The sequence below is a fragment of the Microcaecilia unicolor genome, chromosome 8 (assembly GCF_901765095.1).
Source record: "Microcaecilia unicolor chromosome 8, aMicUni1.1, whole genome shotgun sequence".
NCBI lineage: Eukaryota > Metazoa > Chordata > Amphibia > Gymnophiona > Siphonopidae > Microcaecilia > Microcaecilia unicolor.
This window is the reverse complement of record NC_044038.1, coordinates 131,989,866-132,013,730: the sequence shown is the minus strand read 5'-3', so window position 1 is coordinate 132,013,730 and position 23,865 is coordinate 131,989,866. Positions and strand designations below refer to the sequence as shown.

Genomic DNA, 23,865 nt, shown 5'->3' with positions numbered 1-23,865 from the left:
GGGAACTCTTTGCTGGAAGTTGTAGTAACAGCAGTTAGCATATCTGGGTTTTAAAAAGGTTTGGAGAAGTTCCTGGAGGAAACGTCCAGAGTCTGCTCTTGATACAGACATGGGGAAGCTACCTCTTGCCCTGGGATTGGTAGCATGGAATGTTGCTACTATTTAGACTTCTGCCAGGTACTTGTGACCTGGATTGGCCACTGTTAGAAACAGGATACTTGGCTAGATGGACATTGGTCTAACCTAGTTTGACTATTCTTATGGGTGAAGCATACAGAACTTTTTTTGGCTCTGCTTCATCCACTGGTCGACAGGCACAACCTACAAGTTCTGGACCGGTCTGGTGGGACTAAAGGAAAGAAAATTATCAGGTAAGACTTAATTCCTAATTTCTCCTTCCCTATCTTAATTTATTCACATCTTCATGTCAGGAATGACTTAATTTTAAGATAGCAGGGCCCAGTCTGATAGTTTTGAGGCTTAATATGCTAATTTCTTGAGGTCCTTAAATTTGCCTAATTGTTGGCATATGAGAAGTTTTCTTCTTTCAGTCCATAGACTCAGATAGCAAACCATAAATTAATGCCCCACCAGCACCCTCACATTAAGCTTCCCAGGAATTCCAAACCTTCTCTTAAAGCTCAGATGCTAAAATCCTCTTTTTATACATTTAGAACGTTTTCCTTTGCTGACAACTGCTTTCTCTTGAGCTATCATGGCAAACCACAAGATTTCTAGATCTTTAGCTGTTTTAGAGCAGCATTTTAATTGACTGGCTGTTCCAGTTATTATCAACAAGATTGAGTTTTTATACTAACTGTGCTTCTTTTTATCTGCACACAGGTTAAACCACGTGGGCGACTGGGGCACCCAGTTTGGCATGCTGATTGCGCACCTGCAGGATAAATTCCCGGATTATGTGACCATCTCCCCTCCCATCAGTGACCTTCAGGCATTTTACAAGGTGATGCTTTGTGCTCAGCAGCTATCTGGAGACCCCTTAGAAGGCTTGTAGCAAGGCAAACAATAAAACACCCCCCCCCCCCTTCAACTAAAGGAGTGAGGGCGTCTCCTGTGTGTGCAAACTCATAAATTCCGATGCCCTCTCCAGGAAGCAAACCTCAGTTTTACTGTCTAGTCTGCCATGCCATGATCAGCCCCTCCACGACTTTTTTTTGTTTCTTTTTGTCTCCCTTTCATCATTCTCTTTATCATCCCCTGGCTCCCCACAGGCTCTCTTCATGTTTGTACACCATCAGAATGCTTTGGTTAAAAGCATCGTGTCCCAGAACATTTAATATCTAGTAAACAGAGATTATTGCAAATGTGTTAGAGCATTTGTGCTCAAACCTGTCTTGGGGTCCATGAGCCAGTTGTATTTTCAGCATATTCCTAATAAATATGCAAGAAAGAGATTTGAATGTAATGGAGAGAGTAGGCATGCAAATTTCTCTCCTGCATATTTATCAGGGATATACCGCTGTGTTAGTTTTAATTCTTTCACTTCCTCTAAATTTAAAATACAATAGCATCTCTTTCAATGTGCAGTATCAAGGAAATCAGACTTTGAGTACCTCTTGACTGCACAGGAATTAAATGATGAGTAAGATATATATTTACATAGAAAAATGAAAGGCCACTTGCTCTTTGTCTGCCATCTAGTTTGCTACCCCTTCTTCTCCCTTTGAGATCCTATATTTGTCCCAAGCTTTTCTGAATTCAGATAAGTCTTCATCTCCACCACCTCCACTGGGAAGATGTTCCATGAAATCACCACTCTTTCTGTGAAGTATTTCCTTAAGTTATTCCTGAATCTGCCCCTTTCACCATTATCCTATGGCCTCCCCTCATTCCAGAGCTTCCTCCCAATTGCATTTATGCCACAAAGGTACTGAAACCCATCCCCCCTTTCTTCCAAAATATACATATTGAAATCTTTGCCCCTATATGCTTTATGACGGAGGACCACAGACCATTTTAGTAGCTGCCTTCTGGACCAACTCCTTTTTCCTGTGCTGACCACTCTTTTCTCAGCTATCATGGTAAACCAAAAGATTTCCATATTTTTAGCTGTTCTAGAACAGCATTTTAATTGACTGGCTGTTCCAATTATTATCAGCAGGATTGAGTTTTCATGAATGTAATATTAACTGTGCTTTATGCTATTGGAGGAATACCACTCTTTTTGAAGGTGTGGTCTCCAGAATTGTACACGTTACTCTATATGAGGAAAAAAAGAATGCATTTAGTTGATGAGATATAGTATCAGTTACACTGTTAATTAATGAAATGTGTAGTAGATGTCATATAATTAATAGAAGCACATTTATCAAAAGAAGAGGTAGTCATATAGATGTTTGCATTGGTGACATTACCCAGTCATCACCTGATGGTGCCTGGTCAAAGCAATGTCTTTACAAGCTTCCAGAGCGTTTTTCTGACATGCTCTGTTGAGTGTGAGTAGGCTTCCATTTTCTAGTGAGATGGTTGAGCTGTAGAAAACAAAAATGCTTCCAAAGCCGGTGAGCTCCTAGGAAGGCTGGAAAATGTACTAACATGGTAAATGACAACAGATTTCTGTGGTCCATCCAGTTCGCCCAACAAGGTGGCCAGAGTTGTACTTGCTCCTCCATGCAGGTTATACTTCTCTATGGCTTGTTTTGTGACTATCTTAAGTTTCCATTCTGTCTTTGTTTTTGTCCTACCACCTACACTTGGAGGTTATTCCAGGTATACATCACCCTCTCCATGCAAAAAGTATTTCCTGATGTTACTCCTAAGCAATAGCAAAGCCACAGGTGAATTTCTGGGTGGGCCCAAGAGTAGACTGGATGGGGCCTTTACTTTCCCCCCAGCTCTATCATTAAATATACCTTGGCTGGTGGAGATATCTAAGCTCCGACAGCTGAAGACATCCTCTATGAGACCCTGGGCCATGTGAGCACTGGGGAAGTCGGTGGCGTGCTTCCATCCTTCAATGCCTGCATTTCCCATGCATGTTCAGATCATTCATGTGAACTGAGCTTGTGCCAGGGGTTGCAGTTGATAAGTGTAGCACTGACTTCCCCAGTATTGTGAAATCCTGGGGCTTTTGGCAGAGGGTGGGGGCTTTAGTTTGTGGGGATTGGTGTGCTACTTCTAGGTAGGCCTGAACCCAAAGTGGTTGGGCCACTGCTCACCCAGGCCCATCTGTGGCTACACCACTGCTCCTAAATCTACCACCCTGCAACCTCAGTTAATATGTTATAATTCTACTACTTCCCCATCGCTGGAAAAGACTTGTTTGTATATTAATACCTTTCAAGTATTTAAACGCTTGTATCATCTCGTCATTAGCGAGATATGACCACCAAAACTGAACACAGTACTCCAAGTGGGGCCTCGCCAACCACTTTTACTGGAGCATTAATACCTGCTGGTTTCTGTCTTGAGAGCTGTCCAGAGGGACACCTGTGCCATGGCATTCTTGCAGAGCCCCCACACGCAATTCTTCCTGTTCTGTTTTCTCCAGTATGATCAACGGTTAGGGTCATTCATGGTGAATTTCTTCACAATATTTTTGTGCTGCTTATGCTGCTTTTTATCAATGAGCCTTCCCTTTTTGGCTTTTCTTTCCTCCTTAAAACCCTTGTAGGTTTTCCTTTGAATTTCAACTTTGCTTTTTTTGTTCATATCTGCGTCATTACATTGGTTCTAGTTTGTCTGGTAGCATCAGATATCTTAATTTTTCAAAATTGAATCTAATGGTTTTGCTTTGGTTGTTTTTCATTCAATGCTCTTGAAGAAAACAGCTAGTGGCTTCAGAAATGTGCACCGTATCCCCAGTTGCAGCACCTGTCAAAAGATCATTTTCAGGGCCTTTGTAACAGAAAAGATCTTGGAGATTTTTCTGTTTGCATAAATCTGTTCCTAAAGAATTGATTGTATTAATCTTTTTAAGGTGCTTGGAGCTGCCCCAGCCACTAGTGGTGCATTATCAAAGAAGCATTGCTGCCCTTGGAAGTTGAGCACTGGTAGGACCCAGGGAGGTAGTTTTTCTAACTTCTCTCACTTGATGATAGCAGGGGAGCCCCACTACAGGAGATATTAGTCTCGAACATAAGTGAAGTCAAAGAAGCACCAGCCTCAACCGATACGTGATACTGCATATTATGGTGGATACGCAGTATCATATCCAGAAAGCTCCTGGATTCAAGAGGGCACAATGTCGCACAACTGCATGGTGGTCGAATTCACTCTCACCGGCCAAGCGTTCTCAATCCCATGCCTCAGTTACCCTGAGACTAGAAGCTAGGACTTTGGATTAATTTGGGAGAAAGACTTTTCGGGCCTCGATTCTCATTGCACGTATCAGTTCTACACAAGCCTTTACTTGAAGTCTCTGGTGAACAGTACACTGATTCTGATGGACTGTTTTCCTTTAGAGCAGTCTGCAGAACTTCGCCAGCTGACCATCAAGCAGATGGGAGTGTAGGCATTATCTGGCCAGAGGTGCCTTTGATACTTTTGATGTTTGTTTATTCATGACATTTACACCTCACATTATCCTGAAATAGATTCAATTTCAATGTTGTGTACAGGCTGCGTGGCTTGGGTGTGGGGATGCGCAGACTCTCATGGCTGCGTGTCTATGGCCTTGTCCCCTCAGCACGGCACGGCCAACAACTTCTCTTAAACCACTGATTCAACTTGTTTGGAGAGAAAATGGAGCAGGTTGCTGACCTCATTAAGAAACATACGGATACTATCCACACTCTCTCTCGGTGTACTCCACCTGCATCTTCTTCAGCTAGAAGATTTTCGACCAGGTCTAGGTGGTGTTCCTACTACTCTCAAAGGCATAGTTTCCCACTTGGGCCTAACATCCCAGACCTCGCCAACCCTGTCCTCAGAAGTCCCTACCAGCTTCTCGCTCAAAGCAAAGCATGGGCTTTTGACTGGCTCCAGCAGAGCATAACCGCACTATCCGTTCTGGGCAGCCCCCCCCCCCCCCCCCCCCCCCCCCCCCGGGGTCAGAGGGAGGCTCATTTTTTTACCAGCGCAGATGATCCCTTGTAACCTCTGGCTGGCGGGTTTTTCAAATAATCCATCTTGGTTATGCGCTGAATTGGCATCAGAGACCTATGAATTGCCCACCAAGAGTGTCGTTCATCAGCTCTCAGCACAAGCAAGTACTTGCAGAGGAACTCTCTGCCCTTCTACAGGCCCAAGCGATCGAACCTATACCACCAGGGGAAGAAAGGAAGGGATTCTATTCCAGGTACTTCTTTGTGACCAAAAAAACGGGGGGATACTGGCCCATCCTAGACCTAAGGGACCTGAACAAATTCCTAGTCAAGGAAAAGTTCAGGATGGTTTCCCTGGGCACCCTTCTTCCTCTAATTCAGGTAAACAACTGCCTGTGCTTTCTGGACTCGAAGGATGCCTATACCCACATTTTGATACTTCCAATTCACTGGAAGTATCTCGGATTTCGATTGGGGAAGTGCCACTACCAGTATTGCATCCTGCCTTTTGACCTGGCGTTTGCACCCAGTTTTTCCCAAGTGTCTGGCAGTAGTCGCAGCATATCTATGCAGACTTGAAGTGTATATGTTTCCCTATCTAGATGATTGGTCAAGAGCACATTTCAGGAAAGAGTGAAGGAGTCAATATGGATGACTAGTCAAGTGTGTTAGAGCTACTGGAGTTTATCAATTACCCCAAGTCCCACCTACACCCAGTTTGTCAGTTGGAATACATAGGAGCCCTGCTAGACACGGTGCAGACTTGGATCTTCCTTCCTCAAGCGAGAGCAGGTACCTTAATAACGCTGGCTTCGGAGGTCCTCAGCAGGTTTCAACTGAGAAAATGTTGAGACTGATGGCTACATGGCCTCCACCATGCATGTGTCTCCCAAGGCACGATTCCGTTTGAGAGCTTCCCAGTGGTCTCAGGCGACAGGGAAACTAACGGATATCATTCACACAACACCAGAACTGGCTCACACCCTTCTCTGGTGGACAGTTCGGTTCAATTTAACTCTGGGACTTCCATTCCAAATTCTGCCGCCTTGGAAGGTATTGAAAAATGGATGGATCCAACCTGGGTTGGGGAGCTCATGTAGATAAGCTTCACACTCAAGGCCGGTGGTCTGCTCAGGAGGTTCAATTCCACATCAATCTCCTCGAGTTCAGGGCTATTGGGAACGTTTTAAAGACTTTCATAGATTGGCTCCAGAACCAAATTGTTCTCATTCAAACAGACAGCCAGGTTGAGTTGTTCTATTTCAACAAGCAGGTGAGCACAGGATCTTACCCCTTGTGTCAGGAAGTAGTGGCATGTGGCAGTGGGCCCTACTTCACAGGATAGACCTTCGTTCCACTTACCCAACAAGAACTGCCTAGCAGACAGATTGAGCAGGATATTACAACCGCACGAGTGGTCTCTAAGCATGGGTGTAGCCCAGAAGATCTTCAGAGAGTGGGGCACACCTTCAGTGGATCTTTTTGCCATTCATCTCCACAACAAAGTACCTCAATTCTGTTTCATCCTCTGACCACAAGGCAGACTAGCATCAGATGCCTTTCTCCTACATTTTCTGATATCTCCTTACTGGCTGTGGACCTGACCATGAGCCAAACTCTCTTGTTCTCTCTGTTTGCAAATGCAACTGAAGACATAGAAGGCATGGCAGGTTCAACAGGAAAAGCTTTTTGGCTCCTCAAAGGACGATACATTAGCACTAGAAGCATCAACCTCAATGGCTGCCACCTCCCTTGATATTGAGCACTGAGAGTAGGCTCGAGGACTTGTTAGCATCGGACCAGTCGCTGAGGGCATGTGCAGGTTCGACACTGTCCTCATCAGTACTGAAGGACCCTAATGCTGTTAATTGGGGGAACCCCAAGAAGCATAAGTATTGGCATCACTGGTACGTGAAGAGCGCTCCCCCTCCTTGGAAGAGGTGCTGGTGTACAAGTCTCCCAGCAGCCAGGTCTCTGCTACTGGTTTGACACTGACACCCGTCCTTCGATGAGCGGTTCCGAGCCAGCTCAAGGAGGAGCTGGCACAGATGCTGCAGTTGCAAACCGTTCAGGCATCGAGGACACCTGCGCCAACTGTGGATCCAGCCCAGATTCTTCCTGAGTTCCTTCCATGCTGGTGCAGAGATCCTTGACACCGGCAGCTCTGTGTGTCGACGTCAACCTTGATGCATACAGTACCGCTCCCAACGTCGAAGGAGGAAGCTTCCTCTTGAGTCAGAGAGTAGAGCTGTACCTAGACGTTCTCTGGGGCATGGTCACAGATCCCCTGAGTTGAGGCAGGCACAGATTCATTCAGTACAACTTGAGTATGGTTAAGTGTCTGAATGGGACAGCTTATGGCAGGGGTAGGCAACTCCGGTCCTTGAGAGCCGCAGGCAGGTCAGGTTTTCAGGATATCCACAATAAATATGCAGGAGATAGATTTGCATACCATGGAGGCAGTGCTTGCTAATCTATCTCCTGTATATTCATTGTGGATATCCTGAAAACCTGACCTGCCTGCGGCTCTCGAGGACTGGAGTTGCCTACCCCTGGCTTTTGGGATTCAGAGGAGGATCCACATTACTTCTTGGAGGAGGATTCTTATGAGATACCTTCTGATCCTTCTCCATCTCAAGTGAGATGTAAATCTCCACCTGAGGGTGTCTCACAGTTTTTATAAGGGAGATGGTTTCAGTCATCCCATTTAAGTTTGAAACGGAGGAAGACCGTAGGTCAAAGATGTTAACTGTCCTGAACTACGAGTCTCCTCCTAAGAAGGGGTCACACTATACCATTGCACCCTATCCTTAAGGATGCACTGATGAAGAACTGGGAATCTCCCCTTTCAGTTCAAGTTGCACCTAAGAAGGTGGATACACAGCATGTATCCAAAAGGCTCCTGGATTTGAGAGCACTCGACTGCCATACCATTCTCTGGTGGTCGACTCTGCTCTCAGACAATCGACTCATGCTTTGGCACCCCCATGTAGGGAGGCCAGGACACTCATTTTGGGAGGAAAGCTTTTCAGGCCTAAATGCTCATTGCCCACTTCCAATCCTACCATCTCTACAGGAGCCTTTACTTGCAATCTGTAGTCTACAGTATAAGTTTTGCAGATACTGTCTCACAGGAGCAGGCTTTAGAGCTTCGTCAGTTGGCCGATAAACAACTGGTATGCAAAAAATATCTGGCTAGGGGTGTCCATGACTCTTTTGACATGGTGTCCAGACTCTCCGCCATGGGTGTGGGGATGCGCAGACTCATGACTGTGTGTCTCTGACCTAGAACCACAGATGCAGGAGAGGTTAGCGGATATTCTTGCCGAGGTGACAGCTTGTTTGGAGCTAAGGTGGAAGAGGTCACCGACCAGGACTTTTATTCATCTTTGATGGTCTTTCCCTAAGGCACAGCGTTTTGGGGACTTTGTGTTGGGTTAGCTTTAGATTATCACTGGAGTCTGAATCACTAAGACTATAGCCAGTTGTGTGCTTTATCTGGGGCCCTCATAGTTGTTGGCTTCTGCCTGGAAACAACCAGCTCTCCTTGGACTGTCAGTGGTGCAGACTATGAGGCATATTTTCAAAGCACTTAGCCTTCCAAAGTTCCATAGGTTTCTATGGAACTTTGGAAGGCTAAGTGCTTTGAAAATATGCCTCTATGTCTACCTAATGTCCAAGGTATGGGAAGACTATATAGCTTGGGTAAAACGTTCTGAGGCGCCCTCTTAGGTTCTTTGATACTTCAGTGTTATACACCAAGGCCATACTCTTCGTAGACTGGTTTTTAAATTTTACTTTTCTGTCTTTAGCAAGCAGTGGTAATGAGGGGGGAGGGGTGAAGGTGGTGTGAATTTCACTTGATGTATAATTTGGTCACATACTGAAGAATCACAGTATGTCTGTCTTAGCAGTTGTGGGGGTTCAGGGGTTTTCTTTGTATTGTATGGTTTTGTTCTTTACTAATAAATTTAAATAAAAAAAAGAGGTCATGGACCTCATAAATAAACAAATGAACATCATCCAAACTGTTGGCATCCTCCAGCTGCATCCTTTTCCTCACGAAGGTGAGTGGGTGTAGGTTCCTGCCTCCTTCCCACTCTGCCCAGCAGCTCAAGCTGGGCTGACTGTAGAGGGTCATATCAAGGCTCAAATATCAGAGCCATGGCTATGTCGGTAGCCCACTTGAGGTCAACGTCCATAGAGGAGATTTGCAAAACTGCAACCTGGTCATCCGTCAACACATTCACATCTCATTACTTCCTTGAGCAGGATACCTGACATGACAGCAGGTTTGGGCAAGCAGTCCTTCATAGTTTGTTCAGTGTCTAGAATCCAACTCCACCCCTCTAGGCCCAGTTTTATTCTGTTCCCGGCTGCACCTTCACAACTAGAATGTATTTAGTTTTCAGGTTGATTGATTTCAAGGCCTCGGTATTTCGACTCCCTGTTATCCTAACGTTGTTTACGGTGATTCCCAGCTGTGAGTATACGAAGGCTTGCTTGTCCTTGGAGAAAGCAAAGTTATTCATCTGTAGCAGGTCTTCGAGGCCAACAGATCATGTATTCTCATATACCCTCCCCTTGGAGTTGTATTCATTTTAGCTTTTTGAAATAACTGAGGGACTGCGTCGGGCATGAAGGCACCAGCACATACGTGGTGGGGTGCTGCTAGAAAGTTCTCTGTTGATATTGCTGGTCAGCGTCTGCACCGGGCTTCGTCCGATGACGAAACTCCACTGTGAGAATACTTGGCTTTTGTCCTCAGAGAACACCTGCTACAGGTGAGTAACTTTGCTTTTAGGAAAGATTAGTGTGTGGAAGCACTCTTTCTTGAACCTTTCATAATATTGTGAGGGCTGTAACTCTAATAGCACATGGACCATCTGTTCAGTTTCCTGGCTTTTTAGTGTTTCAGGTCCTCAGAGATCTGGTTGAGGCTTTCTTTCCCTTGAAGTTATTTCTCTGATTTTGGGTTATCCCGGTGTTCAAGTGGATCAGATTAAAGAACCCCTTGTGTAAACTCTACTTAACTTTTCTCTCTCTCACTTGAGCGTTCTGTCTAAATAGCCATCTTCATCAGATCAGGTATTGTGTTAAGTGATTTTCAGGATTTAAGGGTACGGAAAATTCTGTTACAGCCATACTCACTTTTTGCAGTATGATTACTTTATTTTTACATGTTTGTCTTAATCCAGGAATCAAAACAGAGATTTGATACAGAAGAAGATTTCAAGAAGCGGGCCTACCAGTGTGTGGTGCAGTTACAGAGTCACAATCCTGACATCATTAGGGCTTGGAACCTGATCTGTGACGTCTCTCGGAAAGGTGAGCAATTTGTGTCCTTCCTTTGTATTTCAGTGATTGCTGCGGAGCCTCGGTGTCAAGTGCATTGCATAGCATACCTAACTATTGGTATATAGCTTTTCAGGGGAGGCACTTGCCAAAGAAGAATAATCCATTATGTGGGCAATTTTAGAAAGACTCTGTCTAGGTTGCCTCCAGGGCCACCCCAGCACTACCCATATGGTGCTGAGCTGCTTTCTGGATTTTCATTGGCATTATTTGGATAGTAAGCAGCACTTATCTAGATAGGAGTTGCTGAAAATGTAAAGAATTTTCTAGCAGTGTAACATAAATGTTGTGTATTTGTCACTTTCTTATTTAATACTAAATACATTATGTGTAATGTCACTGTTGTCTTTTTTTCAGTAATAATACGAAAACCTCCTTTTTAAATGGAGAGTGTAGAGCCATTATCCGTTAAACTGAATCATTTGATTATATGTGCACATGGTCTTCCTGCAACTGCCATGTGACTTTAGCTCTCTCCACTAGATAAAAATGGAGGCATAGCCTAATGGTTCGAACAGAGGGTAGAGAACCAGGGAAGCCAAGATTCAGATTCTGCAGTTGTTGCTTATAAACTTTGGCAAGGCAAGCGATTTTAGCCCTTTATTGCCTCAGGTATAAACTTAGATTAAGGGCCCTCTGGTACAGGAAAATACCAACTGTACCTGAATTTACTCCCAGAGGGGCTGCATATAACTCGAGACTTTCTCTACTTCAGGAAGCAGGTAAAAGCCTGGCTGTTCTCCCAAGCCATTAATACGTAGGGCAGCTGACTATACTCCCACTCTGCACCTGTATTAGCTTGCTACACCCACTGTAACTTAGACCAGTTCCTTATATCTTGATTAACTGTACAAATAACTTGCCTTTAGTTTAGCCACCCATTTATTTATCCCAACTGACTGTACCATGCATGTTGTCCCCATCTGCACTTGGCCCCTCAGCTATATGGTAAGCTGTATTGTAAAAAAAAAAAAAAAAAGCATTAGTATCATAGCATTGTTATTTAAATGTTCCATTTGTGTGCTTATTAGATATTTCATCCCTATTTGCTTACTTCATATTATCTCTCTTGTTATTTGAATTTCAGTGCTGTTAAATATGTATATTCTTGATCTGTTTCATGGTAATCCTATTATTAGGTCTCTGTTTTTTCTGCTTTCAAGGTTTCCTCTTTCATTCTGTCTGTCTTTACTTGTTCATTTTAATATTGTTATGCTGTTAACAAAATTGTAAGTTTTTTTTTAAATGTTAAACTGTACCTGCTATATACCGCCTTGGGTGAATCTCTTCATAAAGGTGGTTAATAAATCCAAATAAATAATAAATAAATTTAACTTGCCTTGAACTACGACTGGAAAAAGTGTGAACTAAATTCAAATTTCCTTCTTGCCCTCCTTTCTGCATGTATTTCTGCAGCTGGTTTTCCAGTAGAACTGTCCAGTGACATCAGTAGCAAAAAACCTGTCACCTTCCACACTAAAGGCCTCCTATTTTGCTATTTTTAATTTTTGCTGCTGATCAGTTTTTGAGTATTCCTCCCCACTGTTAAACATCCCTAGTTATTCATAATTTTATGCTGTTTCTCGTCAAGCACTGATAGCTGGCATGAGGTTTTAAGAAATAATCTACTGCCTTTATTCTAAAACATATATAAAACTTTTTAAAGTTCAATAGAGAATACTTAAATCAAGAAATAAGCTGATGTTTGGATAAATTTTGCTTTTTTAATTTCTTATGTATTTCATTTATAACCTGCCTATTAACTAGGCAGGGAACAATGATAAAGGTCTCTGCCACTAATCTATTCATATCTTTGTCTTTTACTTCAAGCTTACAGATTATAATTGTAAATCAGTTCCTTCTTTGTTTCTTGAATAATTTGCTTTTTGTCTTTAGAGTTTCAGAGAATTTATGACTGCTTGGATATTAAACTCATAGAAAGGGGTGAATCATTCTATCAAGATCAGATGACTGATGTGGTAAAGCTGTTTGAGGAAAAAGGTATAACATTTTTTGTGTTTCCCCTCTAAGAATATTCTCCATTGCTTGTGCATGTTTCTAGTGTTATTGAGATCTTTCTTCCTCAGGTCTGCACACTGCTCCCTTCTATCCTTCCTCCTTTCTGCCAATTACTTCAGAGCAGTAGTTGTGATATGGCCACACCTGGTCATTTTAACATTACGTACATAAATGGTTACTGAGGAGCTGCGAGAGGAGTTGAATTTATCCCTCTGAAAAGTTTGTGTCTCTGGCAGTCCTCTTTGAGCAGAGGAAAAGAATGCCATCTGAAGTTTGGGCCATCTCCTGTAGGTCAGAAATCCCAGTAAAAGCTAGTGGGGAAAGGGGGCAACCAGCAGTGGGAAGGGGCACGTACAGGCACTGGTGTCCCCAGCATACCTGCTCAGGCTGCCACCTCCCCCATTCCACTAACTCATGACTGGCCCAGATGTTTCCTTTTCAATTAGGCCTTCTAATACAGAGAAGAGCTCCTCAGAAACTCAGACACCTGAGCTGAGAGAGCTAGACTGAGAATAGCAGTTTTTTTTCTGCAGAAACTTAGAAACAGAGAAAAATGAAAATAGATGAAGACCACACAGCCTGCTCATCAATACCATCTGCTATCCCTTCCTCTCCCTCAGAGATCCTATGTACTTGTCCCAAGCTTTCTTGAATTCAGATACAGACTTGATCTCCACCACCTCCACCGGAAGGCCATTCCACGCGTTCATCACACTTTCCATGAAGAATTTCCTTAGCTTATTTCTGAGTCTGTCCCGTTTCACCTTCATCCTGTTCCCTCTTATTCCAGACCTTCCTTTCAATGAAAAGAGACTTGCCTCCTGTGAATTTATGCCAAGGAGTTATATAACTCTCTTATCATATCTGCCCTCTCCTTCCTTTCTTTCAAAGTATACATATTGAGAGAGCTACTTGGATTTTGTAGTGGATTTGTTAAAGCATTTTCTATTTTTCCAGTGATATAAAAATTACCTAATATTCTAAGTCTTTACTAGAATTATACACAATTACATTTTAGTGTATGGGGAAAATACCTTTTAGAGAGGTCAATCTAGGCCAGTATTCTTCAGTGCAAGTCCCGGGAGCCAATGGTGTCTCTTGGAGACCTCCGGGGTTGACCCTTATCGTCATTCTGGCTTTTTTTTTTCTGCTACTCTCTGCCTTTCTAACCAAGTTCATGACAGAAAGGGGAATGTGGATGGGAGGAAGATCATGCTTGAAGAACAAGGCATTTCTAATTAGGTGAAGAAAATGCATTTGCAAATGTCCACGTCCTTGAGGATGTGCTCAATAAATAATTGGAAGGGGGGATGTCATTAAGACTCACTGGTCAGCAGTGTTATGACCGCACCGCACCTTGAGTATTGTGTTCAATTCTGGTCGCTGCATCTCAAGAAAGATATAGTAGAATTTGAAAAGGTGCAGCGAAGGGCAACTAAAATGATAGCGGGGATGGGATGACTTCCCTATGAAGAAAGACTAAGGAGGCTAGGGCTTTTCAGCTTGGAGAAGAGACGGCTGAGGGGAGACATGATAGAGGTATATAAAATAATAAGTGGAGTGGAACAGGTGGATGTGAAGCGTCTGTTCACGCTTTCCAAAAATACTAGGACTAAGGGGCAAGCGATGAAACTAGAGTGTAGTAAATTTAAAACAAATCGGAGAAAATCTTTTTTCACCCAACGCATAATTAAACTCTGGAATTTGTTGCCGGAGAAAGTGGTGAAGGCGGTTAGCTTAGCAGAGTTTAAAAAGGGGTTAGACAGTTTCGTAAAGGACAAGTCCATAAACCACTACTAAATGGACTTGGGAAAAATCCACAATTCCAGGAATAACATGTATAGAATGTTTGTACATTTGGGAAGCTTGCCAGGTGTCCTTGGCCTGGATTGGCCGCTGTCATGGACAGGATGTTGGGCTCGATGGACCCTTGGTCTTTTCCCAGTGTGGCATTACTTATGTACTTATGATATTTGGCGACTCTCCTTCAGCTCATTGCATCTAAAGTGGCCCCGACTTAAAAATTAGTGAAGACCACTGGTCTAGGCAGTTCTGTTTAATTCCTTATCTATGGCATTGAAAGATCTCCTGGTTTCACCCAACAGAGGAGGAGAAAGCCTGTAAAAATATTAGTTGTCATCATCTGTTTTTTTTTTTTTTTTAATTCTTTATTAGTTTAATCACCCAGGCGATTAAAAAATACTCAAACAGCGATAGTCAATTGGACACCTTCCCCAGATACCTAATACAATCTGCCCCCCACCGCTTCATAATAGATCTCACATCCCACTTAAACTTCATGCTTCAACAGGTTATCTATCCTCAAGAAAAAGGCAACATCCTGCTCACCCCAATACTAAAAGACACCAAGAAAAAAAACAAATGGCATCACCAACTACTGCCCTGTAGCATCTATCCCATTAGTAGTCAAACTAATGGAAGGACTGGTGACCAAACAACTCAATGACTACATAAACAAATTCACCATACTACATGAATCACAATCAGGATTTCGACCCCTACACAGCACTGAAACAGTACTACTCACTCTACTAACCAAGTTCAAGCAGGAAATAGCAACAGGCAAGAGCATTCTCCTCCTCCAATTTGACATGTCAAGTGCATTCGACATGGTTAACCATAACATATTGCTAAGACTCCTAGCATACTTCGGAATCAGTGGTGGCACTCAATTGGATTAAGGGTTTTCTAACCACAAGAACATATCAAGTGAAATAAAAAACGAACATATCATCACCGTGGAAACCAGGCTGCAGAGTACCACAAGGATCACCACTATCACCGATCCTTTTCTTTTCTTTTTTTTTAATGAGCTTTATTTTGAATGCACAAACAGTATATATACATAATCCATCAATAACACGTTTTACATCTTATAGTTATCCCCTCCCCTTCCCCCCCCCTCTCCCTTCATTATCCTATAGGTCTCCTGTGTGTGTTATTTATATGATTAACACTTCCGCTCTGGGTGTACTCGGGTGTACAAGTTGAGTCTACATCGCTGGTACCACTAATTGTGGGGCATCTAATTCGATCCCCACCTTTGCTGTCCAGATCTTATAATTATCCCATATCTTAATGAACTGAATCATCCGGCCATTCTTCATCGCCGTTAGCTTTGCCATTTGATACATATAATCCACTTTATTTATAAGTTTAGCAAGTGGAGGAGCCAATTGTTGCTTCCAAACCGCAGCTATAGTAATCTTAGCTGCTCCTAGAATCATGGAGGCCAACTTATGTAATGATACTGATATGCCTGGGTGGTGAAACTGCAACAAGCAGTGATCCACTGTTTTCGGGTATTCTCTGCCCAAGATCTGCTGCAGCAGTTTAAGTAAGTCCTGCCAGTAAATTTGTATCTTTGGGCAGGACCACCAAATATGGATCATATCTCCTATAGCCTGGCATCCCCTCCAACATTGATTTGGGGCTCCTGGAAACATTCTCGCTATTCTTTGTGGTGTAAAATACCAGCGATATAGAATCTTATATTCATTTTCTATCATGGAGCTATTCACTGATCCCTTTAACAAAAACCCTATCGCCCGTGTCCAACTCTGCATGTCGTGTAGTCCCTGTATCTCGTTCCCATTTCTGTATATATCCCATTATTGGGTTCCTATATGACAGCAGTGCTGCACATCTTCTGGACACGCACCTTTTACGGCTATTCCCACCCATTGCCCGCTCTAATTCTGTTTCTTCCAATTGTAATTCTCCTTTGGCTTTTCGCAAAATATAATCTCTGATCCTAGTGTAATAAAACATATGTTGTGGTTGGAGATCAAATTCTTCTTGCAATTCATTATATGGGCGCAGTGTCCCCTCCTCCCACATTTGACCCAGTTGCCGCAACCCCCTCTGCCCCCATTGCTTATATACTTTATCCCCCTCCTCCCAGCCAAACCCCGGTGCTCCTATGATATGCATCTTGCGGAAATACTGTCTCTGTGGACAGCTTATTTGCCGTAGCGTTTTCCAAGTCATTAGGGGGAATTCAACTGCAGTGGGTAGCAGGGTTGCCATTGCTCCGATCCGTGGGGGGGGGGGGGGGGGGGAGCCAGAGCAGCGCAGCGCAGCTGGGTGATTATGACCTATCCAATGTTTTTCTATTTGAAGCCACGGTTTATCTTCCTCATTAACCCATGATGCCAATATTTTCAGCTGCACTGCTTGAAAGTATCGAAAAAGCATAAGAGAGTCTTAATTTTTCCCATTTTCTTTGATATGTTAAAAAAAATTGCATTAATGTAGTTCTATGAGGGTATCCTGGTTGGCTGGAAAGTATTTTCAGATAACTCTGGTGTTTGACTGTTTTTGGAGCCTGGAGATTAGACCAGCAGACTGAGAACCAAGGAATCAAGTGTTCAAATCTGCTTCTGCCAGTGACATGTCTTGTGACCCTGGGGGAATCATTTTCTTTCTATCAAGTCCAATCTTGGATCATAAGCCTTCCGCAGAAGGGAAAAACATACATTCATTTACAATAGCTCGCCTTGAGCTTGAGTTTGGAAAGGGGACTAATTAAAACTAAAATACAAATTGTGTTGCTTTATTTAGTTGAGTTGTCATACCGACTGCCAGTTGCAGCTTGTACCAAGTTTTAAAATATTTAACGATGACTTTTAAGCCTTAAGAAATGGGAAACCAGCTCAAATACTGTCAGTGGTGGCAAGCAGGTTTTTTTTTTTTTTTAGCCACCACCAGCTTTATGCCCCGGTATTCAATGCAGGGCCATATCCACGTTTATGCATCCAGCTATCACTTACCGGTTAAGTGTAATATTTAGCACTTAACTGCCGAAGCGACACCACATAAAGAAACAACTGTTTTATGCAGTCCAGTTTGGCTGCTTAACTTAGTCAAGTGCTGAATGTTGGCACTTTACCTGCATTAGTGCCGATTCCGTCCCCAAACCGCCTGCAAAATAGCCGACTTTCAGTTTAGCAGTCAGTGCTTATATTCAGCGGCACTAACCGGTTAAGTGCCACTGAATATCAGCAGATAGTTTGTACAAGCCATTTAACCGGCCAGGATAACTGGTTGATCAAGCCTTCTTCCATCAGAACAGTGTTTGGGTGACTTTGAGATCAGTGCAACTTCTCCACTCTCTGGGTTGGGTACTCGACTTCAACAAGAACAATCTTTGGGAGTTCTCTTGGACACCTTAAAAGGGAAGCTGTACCAATATACAGGATTTGGAATTAAGACACGCGTTTAATGGCAACTTGTCCCATGGTCCTGTACTTAGTCAGTGTCCGTGTCCTTTGTTATATATTGGGAAAACCAAGAGAATGATCACGACTCGGCTCATAGAATACTGTAGCTGTATTAACAGGAACATCGGAAGTGCACTCATTGGAATACATTTAATTACTCTGTGGATGACCTTAAGTTTCTCGTATTCAAGATTTGCAAACCACATTGGAGAACAGGCAATCCTGATTACCTTTTACTCAGAGAAGGAACAGAAGTTAATTTACAAGTTCAGTACCATTATGCCTTAAACATGGAAATAGATTATTGTCCTTTTCTGTGAAACAGCTGCCCTCCTGTCCCTTGCTCCCATTACACCACAGCCATTCTATTCCGTTTTTTAAATTGTCATCTCTACACTATGCTCAGTAGCAAAGCTATATTTGCACATACAGCATTATGCACACATTGATTTGTTTTATTTTGCATATTAGTATTACATTGTAGTACTTGTAACAAATATTTGCGCATGACAAGACTATATTTAAACCATATATTTTAGTTTTGTTGCTTTATACATATAGTCTGTGTGCCATTTTGGTTTGCAGAGTGTTTTTATTGTATAATCCCTCAAATTTAGGTCTGACATTTTAAATAACAGTTGTACAAAACATACATGTACTACATTTGACCTTTAAACGACTATTGGTTTTCAAGCCTTTGTGGCAGATATTTTCCATGACAGACTATTTTTAGTCAAATTAAAGGTTGTAGCAAACTCTCAAGGTGGAGGCATCAAATCACAACATAAATTACCCAGCGCCAGCAAAAAACTTTCAAAATACTGACTCCTCGAGAGGAAGTGACGTCACCAGCGGAGATGGCAGCATAAGCCAAGAGCTCCGACGAACCCCGAGCAAAAAATAATAAAACTACCCTGAAATAAGAACGGGAAACGAGAACTGCAGAGCGATAAACAAGAATAAACATCAGGCAAGCAAGGAAAGATGCTATCACAAACCTCCGTGGTAGATCTGTCAGCGTTCGCCTATGCAAACATTGCTGCGAACAAAAATGGCGACGCCTCGGCGGAACGGCCACCCGACTCACCAAACGAGCAACAAGAGCATAGCTCTCCATCTTTATTCGAGTCTGGGGATGGCCCGGGACAAGAGGAGACAACATTGCGGGATATCGGCGCTTGGGTGAAGGAAATACAAGCGGACCTGAAGGCCATGCGGTCGGATCTCGCGACACTGGGCGCAGACCTAAGAGGAGAAATAGGAGCGCTCGGTGTTCGCGTGGCAGAGAACGAGGACAGACTTGAGGAGCAGGCCGAGGCCATACAGAGTTTAAATAGACACACAGCCGACTCTAAACAAGAGGTCCAACAGATCTGGGACAAATTAGAAGACTTAGAGAACCGCAGCAGAAGAAATAATGTAAGATTTAGAGGACTCCCAGAGGTCCCAATATATACTGATTGTGAGGAGGTGGCGCAAAAGATCGCAAGCGCATTGCTGGCCACACTACAAATTACTGAGGAATCAACAGAGATCCAGATTGTACGCGCCCATAGGGCGCTAGGATCACCAAGAGCAAATAGACCACGGGATATAATAGCATGCTTTGCAGATTTTAAGCTAAAAGAAAAAGTTATGCAGGCATCTCGAGCGACAAAAGACTTTCAATGGGACTCAAATGTGATATACTGCTATCAAGATTTAGCAGCCTGCACCCTGAAAAGGAGAATGGAGCTGAAATCTCTCACACAAATGCTACAAAAAGAAGGGATCCGATATCGATGGGGCTATCCCTTTGCCTTACGTTTCTACAAAGACGGCAAGCTCCATCAAATACGAAGCTTGGAAGAAGCAAGAGAACTACTGCCTGACAACATCAGCGCGGGGGAAGGGAATACAACTCAACCTCCTGCTTCGACTAAATCGAGCAAACCGAGATGGCAAAGAGTGACAAAAGGTAGAGGACGCCTTCAGAGACAGAGCTCGGACCCCAGGCTGAGAAGTGTACAGGAATCCAGTGGACAATAAACAACAGAAAGAGGACTGCCCACAGAACAAGCCATATAGGCAAGGAAACAATAGATAGACTTACTCTACTATAAGACATGCATTTGACCTATAAGAAGTGGTAGGTTTGTTAAGGTTGATATATAATACAACTAGTTGTTTTGATATTGTTTTAAAGAAGGGTTATGTTATATGTATGAGTAAAAAGGGGGGTGAGGTCTCTTCCCCAAAGGCACATCAATGCACGGGAAGCATATGTGCCAACTAGGAGGGAGGGGAAAAAGAGGGAGGGGGGAGGGGAAGGGAGATAGAAGAAGTAAACATGAGAACTTAATGACCATATTTAACATAACAGTGGAGTTGCTAATGAGATTTCAGACAGGGGGTTGGAACTACAAAACATTACACAAGACCTGGGGATGAGTAAGATAACATGGATGACCCTTAATGTCAAGGGACTAAACTCACCCACAAAACGCCAACTTTTATTCAAAGAGACACAACGCTTAAAGGCAGATGTGTCCTTTATACAGGAGACACACCTGCTACCAGCTAAGGAACATCTCTGCCAAGGGAACAGGGGCCAATACACATATTTTGCATCTAATCATAAAGAAAAAAAGAAAAAGGGAGTAATGATTATATTGACTAACAAATTCCCATGGCAGATACAGAATATAAAAAGGGACAGAGAAGGCAGATATTTACTCTTGGTGGTGAAACTAGGGACGGAGACACTTTCCTTAGTAAACATATATGCCCCAAATGAACGTCAAGGAGCCTTCTATAGAGACGTAACTAAAATACTGAGTAAGAATATAGAGGGCACACTGCTAGTGGGCGGTGACTTTAACTTGACGATATGCCCGAAACTAGATAACTCAACAGAAGGAGTAAGATATGCTCAAACAGAAAGGGCCCAGCTACACAAATTCCTGGAAACATGGCATCTAATAGATCTCTGGCGCCACCAACATCCACAAGCCAGGGGGTACACATACTACTCGGGAGTTCATGACTCACAATCACGCATAGACATGTGGCTAGGACCTCCAAACATATTCTCAAAAATAGAAGATATATCAATACACCCTAGAACATGGTCGGACCATGCCCCGGTTACTCTAGACTTGGAATGGGTGGTGAGACCCCCAGAGGCCCCAATATGGCGGTTTAAAGATGAATTATTAGCAAACACTACAGTGGTTACACGCATAGAAGCAGAGATAAAGGAATATCTAACTATCAATGATAATGGGGAGGTTACAACACAGATACTATGGGAGGGCCTAAAGGCAGTAATTAGGGGAAAAATAATAGCGATACAAGCACATCTTAGGAAACAAACAAATATTCAAACACAAGCCTTACATGCGGAATTATTGGATTTGACTTTGTATTCTCAGCGGCAACCAATATCAAAAGAGGATAAAAATCGCATACACGCTATACAACTGGCTCTGAGAGAAATACAACTAGCGGAAGTAGCTGAGCAATTACAACAGGTCAGACAAACACATTTCGAATTTGGCAACAGAACATCGAGGTTATTAGCACATAAATTGAAGAAACGGGCTCTAAACTCATATATACACACAATTCATGCAGACGAAGGGAAAGTATGCACTAAATTAGAAGACATCAAAGATGTCTTTCATAAATTCTACCAGGGATTATATCAGGCTGAGGATTTAGCAACACCACAAGAAACCCATCAATATCTGAACGAGACAAAGTTGTCCAAACTGACAGGAGGGGAAGCAGAGACATTATCCCATCCAATCACCCTAGAAGAAGTGCAGTGGGCCATACGGAATCTGCCGAATGGGAAGGCCCCGGGCCCAGATGGGTATACAAACAAATACTATAAAAAATATAGTAATATGTTGGCCCCAGTATTGGTTCGAGTATTTAACGAAATGGACGCCCAACCAGAGTTACCATATTCATGGCGACTGGCAACTATAACACTATTATTGAAGCCTGGAAAGGATCCACAGAGGTGTGGGTCTTACAGACCAATTTCACTGTTAGGGTCAGACTATAAAATCTTTACAAAAATCCTAGCCCACCGATTACAACAAGTGATGTCAAAATTAGTCCACGCTGACCAAACTGGGTTCATAGAAGGGAGACAAACATTTGATAATGTACGGAGAGCGATACATCTCATTCATGAAGCAGGGGACACGAAACAACCAACGCTGCTATTATCACTAGATGCCGAAAAGGCGTTTGATCGTGTCCGATGGACATTTATGTTCTCAGTACTAGAACAGATGGGTATATCGGGACGATTCATGTCATGGCTAGCATTACTATATGCGGATCCCATAGCTAAACTACGAATTAATGGCTCGGTCACTGAATTAATACACCTAGGGAGGGGTACTCGTCAGGGGTGTGCATTATCCCCATTACTATTTGCACTCACAATAGAACCGTTGGCGCAAAACATTAGACAACATATTGGTATACATGGTCTGACATTAGGGGCGGAAACTTACAAAATAATGTTGTTTGCAGACGACATTTTGCTTACATTAACCCGTGCTCAAGAGTCATTGACAGGGGTAATGATAAGTCTAGAAGAATATGGGAGGTTGTCGGGATTTCGGGTGAACATGGATAAATCAGAGATAATGGGGGTGGGCTTATCTGAAGAGACGAAACAGTCACTGAGACAAAAATATGCGTTCCACTGGGTTACCCGATCACTGCGATACTTGGGGATCAATCTAACAGCCAAAATAACAGATCTATTTGAGGCAAATTTTCCCCATAAAATTCATGAATTATTCCAGGAATTGGAGAGATGGGAAGGGCTGGAACTATCATGGCTGGGACGGATATCAGCAGTAAAAATGATAGTCTTACCAAAGATTTTATACTTATTCTTGGCACTGCCCCTACCGATCCCTAGGCAATTTTTTCGTCGCTTACATCGCAAAGTATTCGCTTACATATGGCAACATAAACCACCTAGAGTAAGGGCAGCTATCATGTTTCAACATAAAGACAGGGGGGGCATGGGAGTACCCAATTTCCTCCAATATTATCAAGCAGCCCAATTACGCGTGCTGGTGGCATGGGGTTCCAAAGTTTTAAAGCCATGGATACAAATAGAACAATACTGGATGGGAATGAAGAACTTAGATACAATACTATGGGTCACACAGAGGCAATTATTAACATATATAGGAGGGGCGCCACTGGCAATACGGTTTCCCTTACAAACTTGGAATACTCTAAGGCAAAAATTTTTCCCAGGAAGGAAACACTTTAGGCGTATGAAGATACAGACAGCAATGGGAAGTCCTATAGGGACAGCTGATAATGTGTTTAGGATTTGGAAACATAAGGGATTAGAGGCTTTGAACCAACTATGGGAAGAAGGGACTATGATTCCATTTGCAGAAATACAAGAAGAATATGATCTTCCAGGGTCACACTACTATCATTACACTAGAATCCACGATTATATAAACAGGAGGGCTAAAAAGGAATTGAATATGGAAGATACCGCCTTAGAGATAGCTATGGGAGGAAGTTATCAAAGAGGATGCATATCTCGGCTATATAAAGCATTGGGATCATATAATAATCCATTAACATATTACACCCAAAGGTGGGAGAAAGACCTAAAGATAAGCTATGATACCAACAAGTGGGATAAGGCACTGAGGAATATGCTAAGAGTTTCTATCTCTAGTTCACTGATAGAAAATGGATATAAAATGCTCTACCAATGGTATATGACTCCTCACAAAATAGCAAAAATGTATAAGAAAGGCAATGGATGGTGTTGGAGGGGGTGCGAGGAGAAGGGTGATATGATTCACATATGGTGGACATGCCCTAAGGCACAGAACTACTGGCGTGAACTAATCCAAACGCTAGAAAAAATCATAGGGAAACCATATGATTTTAAGGCAGAGACATGTCTACTACATTTTCAACCAGCAAACATCCCAATGGCAACATACCGGCTGGCCTCGATGTGGCTAGTCGCGGGAAAAATTACATTGGCATCGGCGTGGAAGCACCCCACGATACCACCAGTGATAAAGGTGACACACAAGATGGACTATCTTTATCAAATGTCTAAAATGACAGCGATAAAGTCAGGACGGATTACGCAATTTTATAAACAATGGGACAAATATTCGACATGGAGACGGACAGCGGGTGTGGATTTGGATGCACCAAAAATAATAGTAACTCCTTGATATCGA

At 42.9% G+C, this 23,865-nt stretch overlaps 1 protein-coding gene across 1 annotated transcript in view; it reads left to right on the top strand.

Moving 5' to 3' along the window:
- The window catches only part of RARS1 (arginyl-tRNA synthetase 1), a 190,043-nt gene that overhangs the window by 74,583 nt on the left and 91,595 nt on the right, over positions 1–23,865 (top strand). The window contains exons 8-10 of the mRNA XM_030211798.1: positions 844–964; positions 10,205–10,334; positions 12,258–12,362. Of these exons, the coding sequence (XP_030067658.1) occupies positions 844–964; positions 10,205–10,334; positions 12,258–12,362 (356 nt within the window). The remainder of the gene's footprint in view (positions 1–843; positions 965–10,204; positions 10,335–12,257; positions 12,363–23,865) is intronic.